The sequence below is a fragment of the Lepisma saccharinum genome, chromosome 21 (genome assembly GCF_977018435.1).
Source record: "Lepisma saccharinum chromosome 21, izLepSacc3.1, whole genome shotgun sequence".
Classification (NCBI taxonomy): Eukaryota; Metazoa; Arthropoda; class Insecta; order Zygentoma; family Lepismatidae; genus Lepisma; species Lepisma saccharinum.
In genome coordinates, this window is record NC_139249.1 from 45,385,307 (window position 1) to 45,390,437 (window position 5,131).

General features: G+C 36.6%; 1 protein-coding gene across 1 annotated transcript; it reads right to left on the reverse strand.

The window, feature by feature from the left end:
* Positions 1-3,151: 3,151 nt before the first annotated feature.
* Positions 3,152-5,131, reverse strand: LOC146004157 (zinc finger BED domain-containing protein 4-like). The gene has a single exon (XM_083142824.1). The coding sequence runs from the start codon at positions 5,129-5,131 to the stop codon at positions 3,152-3,154; it is 1,980 nt and encodes a 659-aa protein (XP_082998950.1).

Consider the following 5,131-nt stretch of genomic DNA (forward strand, 5'->3'; position numbering starts at 1 on the left):
TGCGTCGAAAGATCATGCGCCGCTATAATTGGTTTCGTTCTCTAACGCACCAATGCGACGATTACGAGATGAGAGATTATAAACCATTTTTTTGACTGAAAAAGCAGGGTGCGACGGTTAGTTAGAAGAAACTCGGGACAGGGATTAAAAAGATTTGACTGTCCCAAAAAATGTGGATGTCTGGTAGACTTGCATCAATTGTTATAAAACTACCTGGGTACAATTACCAAATATGGCAGACTGGAGCCTGCCTCTCTCTGCGAACAACCCATTCATTTATGCAAGGACGAAATAGAATTCATTATATTCGTAAATTTTTATAGCTTCACATTAAAACGTATCATAGTTCTAGGAAAAAATGGCCCCATTGCTGACGTGGCTGGACATGAAGTTCTTTATCAGTCGAACCTCTAATTCACTCATTTCCTAACTAATAAAAGTTGAACTTTTATTAATATTTGAGATTCTTTAATTGCTGGGGAACGCACACCGGACCTTTTGCAGGGTGGTCAGACGCGTTACCGACTGAGCCACCGCGGGCACAAATGTTCGTGATTATAATCGAAATATGAGGGAGTTAAGTATGGATTTATAATTGTGAAAAATGGCACTTTCAAGCAGCTCATCTTACTGAATAAAATGCATTTGGCCTACACGAATATAATTTTGATGTAAAATTGAAATGCAAATGTGCTTCATTTTCTGTTAACAAATCAAGGATCTTACTTTTTTTGAGTGAGGAAACGCGTATCTCATCCTGTTGTGCCTAAAACAGATTAATATTGACTGAAACTGTGTTCAATATCGCATGAAGTGATGGGAGTATATTTAAAATAATTAAGGGATTTAATCGCGAAGTCTTAATCTTGTATTCTCTATTGTTGGTAAGAATGTAATTCTAAAAAAGTGCATTTTCAATTGTCAAGATTCAAAATAAACAGAGACTATAAAACAAACAGAATACAAATGAACGGAAAACTTTAGTATTTAATACAAGAATGGAAAATGTAATAATTGCATCAATGGAAAAATGTTTGTAAAATTGAAAATTATATGTAAAAATAACAAAAATATGTAAAATGTGTGCCAAATGTAAGTATGTAAAATAAATATAGCCCTTCTCGATTCGATTTCCGAGATTCGAAAAGATAATAGAGAATGATTGATTGATTGATTTAGTTTATTTCACTTCGCGTTTTGTGCCTCTTGGCTATTTGGCGAAAATGGGGATGAGGGATGAAATGATGAAATTGATGAATGGACATTTACAAACAACCAAGCCCGAGCGGGATACGAACCCGGGACCCCTAGCGTCGCAGCGCGATGTGCTAACCACTCGGCCACGGGGTCCGGCATAATACAGAATGACATTGATTTTAGCATCATATGTAGATATGTGTTTCCATGTAAATCCGTTCCCTTAAAGTATGAAAGTCTTTATTTTGTGAAGTGAAATATCAATATCACAATAATTTGATTGAACGTTATGAATCACGATTAAGCTACTTGAGGAAACTTCGAGAAATACGAAGATAAGTAATTTTTGTCGCAATTCCCTGCAATGATATATCTCTCTATTCGTACATTTCTTATTTTACGCCGCATTTTTGTCTCCCTAGACAAATCGTGACGATGAAAATGAACGGTGATTAGATTAAATTGATGAATGGAAACTTACAAAAGAACATCCATGTATACACTGGCACTCGAACTCGGAAACGTCGGTGGGGAGAATGTGAATGTGAGTCAACCACTGAAGACGCTCACTTACAAAAGTCGCTTGCAATTTCTGCTGCAGAGGAAACAAAAGTGAAAACATATTAGATGCTGGCTGAAGGAAGTTTCAGATCATAATGCCCCTCATAACATTTAATCTTTTCCCCGCAAATATAACTAGTGCTTATTTTAAATTAAAATAGTTTTCACTGACTTTGTATGAGAACTGTTAGATCATTAGTCTATATTATTTTTTTAGCCAGTGGTATCGATTAGGGGGTCGTAGGGGACAGTTGCCCTCCCCACCTTTTGTCACTTTTGCCTCTGCACTATGCTAAACCTTACCTACCAAGGGAAAGTAAACTGTCCTTACCCCACCCCTCTGTTTTCGAACCCCGTCGCCGCCCCTGATTTTAGCGGGTTTAAAGTAAGAATATTTTCATTTCAGAACAGTGCTATTAACATAACATTTTTACTCCTGAAGGCAAGAAATGGAGCGTGTTGTGATTTTATATATTGCAATATCAAAGAGAGTGGATAAAGATAATTTTCAGGGTTTATTATCAGTACTGCTTTTTCGAAGTCACAAATAGTGCTTGGGAAGGAATGAAGATTAATTTTCCCCCAAAATACTCTCGCAATAATAACACTAAGGAAACATGCAAACCAGCAATATTAAAATAGCAAGACTGCCCCTTTTTACAATTGTACGTTTATATCAGTGGATAGTATCAAACGTCATATAATTATTTTCAGGGACACGTTCCTAGCTTCAGAAAATGTTATCTACAGCAACAATTTGAATATATCCCTTGGTAACACAAACTTTTAACGTGATAAAAGTTTCTCTGAATTATACCTTGTTTTGTTTGATTCTGTAGATCTTTTTATTTATGCCAAAAACTTTCTCCATGGATCAATCCAATAATCAAAGTAATATTACAATGAACATGTACGAACTATTTTTAGCACTGTAAGCATTGTTCAGAGCAATAATTATTCACATCTTCTGCTCAATTCTAAGTGGCAGTTATTCAATTACAAGCTGATCATATACAATGTAACAAATCCTTGAATTGAAAAATATTACTTACATTACATACTTGGATGGCAATCAGTGATATTTTTTATCAATTATCCAATAACTAAAGTAGTGTTTTAATAAACACGTATTGTAAACACTGTAAGCATTGTTGAGCGCAATAATTATACACATATTCATCTCAATTGTAAATGGTAATTATCAAAATACAACCTGATCATAAAACTACATGAAATAAATCCTTGAAATGAAAAAAAAAATACATTACATATTTGAATGTCAGTCAATGGCATTTTTCTTCTCCATTATTATAAGTTGAGAGTTGATTAGAATTTATAACAGAACATCTACACACGCTTTAATTACCAACACATTTTTCTCAGTCATCAACACTTAACATTTTTCTCTCCCCCTGTTACCATTTAGAAACACCAGTATGCCTACATTGCTGGGTTTAAGTCTATTTCTTCTTTCTGAAATTATCTGTCCAGCTTTTGAAAACACTCTCTCAGAAGCCATTGATGTCGCTGGGATGCTTAGATATTTGGTAGCAAGTTTGTACAGATGAGGCAGTGATTCCTTATGTCTCTTCCAAAATAGTCCAGGACAACTTTTCCGGCTTTGGTAGGGCTTGTCAAAGTACTGTTGAACCATGACACTTGCACCTGCAGCAGGTTCTGTTAAGTTTTCCAGTTGCGTTACTTTAGAATCCAAAAAGTTCCACAGGTCCAAAGTTTCCGAAGCTGTTTCTACTTCAGGTGAAGATTCTTCAATCTGCTCCACAATTCCATCTTCACTAAATATTGTGTTGAGCTCTTTGGTCAGTCCTTCAATAGCAAGATTTAAATTTGTTTCGCTGCTGAATGCTGCTTTCTTGAATCGAGGGTCCAGTAAGGCAGAACGTGCTATAGTCTTCACTTCTTCTACCTTTCCGAGCCTGATGTTGATTTGTTCAACTAAACTATCTTTTAGTTTTTCCCTCACGTTTGTTTTTGTGTTAGTGTGGTTAATTTGATGGAGCATGCCATTAACCAGGTGTATTATCTTAGATATTGTGGGATAGTTTTCCGCAGAAACTTCTCTGGTCATTATTTCTAACGGTTTGAGCAGCTGAACACATTCCATGATGATCTCCCACTGATCAGAATTTAAAGGTGAAGGACTTCGAGGCAATGACCCCAAAGCAGCAGAAAGTGGTTCTTTAATTTCTATGAGTCTCTCCATCATAATTAAACTTGAGTTCCATCTGGTTGGAACGTCTTGTTTCACTTTAAGTTCCTTACATCCTAACTGGAATTGTAGAAGTCTTAACTTGTCGGCAGCTACAACACTGGATTTAAAATGAGCCACTATAGAGCGGCAATTCTTCAAGATATTTTTCAGATCTTCACTACTTACAATATCACGTTCTACAGCTAAATTCAATCTGTGAGCTACGCAATGTATATTTTCAATGTTCAGTTTCCTAACAGCCGCGGTAATATTGGAACCTCCGTCCGTTACAATCACAGTAACTTTGTCTTTGATATGCCACTCATTCAAAACTAATAGGATTTGTTGAGCTAAATATTCACTTGTGTGACTCTCATTAAGTTGTTTCGTTGTAAGCACAAAAGACTCCAATTTGCCTTGATTTTCATTAAAATGGTGTGCAGTTACTGTAATGAAGGAGACTGTATTCCTTGAAGTCCAAATGTCTGTTGTAATGGAAACAAATGAAGTTTGGTGCAGCGAGTTCTGAATTTTTCTCTTTGTAGTTTCGTATAGTGAAGGAAGAATATTGGTAGCAAGTTTCTTCCTGCTAGGCAAATTATATCTTGGCTCTAATTCTTCAATTAACTTTCTGAACCCCTCGTCTTCTACAATGGAAAGTGTCTGAAGATCTTTTGCTACCATTTCACCCAAAAGAGAATCGATTTTCTTGATTTTCGCTTGTGAAAGATCGACCTTCCTCCCTTGGAAGCTCATTTGAATTTGTCTTGTTGTTCTGTGGGAAATACTGAGGGATGGCTGAAGCGTAGACTGGCTGTCGGGAGCAGACATATGTTGATTTTGTGAAGTAGAGGCACATTGTGGTGTAGAATAAGGGGCGGGAATAGATTGTGATGAAAGATCAATTTCCGAGGTGGCGGAAGATGACGCCGTAACTGGGAGAGTTTCTGTTTCAATTGTTGGTTCGTCCGGATCTACACAGAATCTTCTTTGTCTCAAGCTGCTCTCAAACTCGGGTATGTGTTTGCGTTTTAAGTGTTCTCTTAAGTTTGATGTGTTATTCGATCTCTTCAGTTCCTTTCTGCACACTTTACACACGGCTGAAACCAAGCCTTTCTTCTCAAAATATTTCCACACATCTGATCTGTGTTGTCTCAACAT

Excerpts from the sequence above, each read along its gene's own strand:
- LOC146004157 (XM_083142824.1), bottom strand. The coding sequence starts at position 5,131 with ATGTTGAGACAACACAGATCAGATGTGTGGAAATATTTTGAGAAGAAA.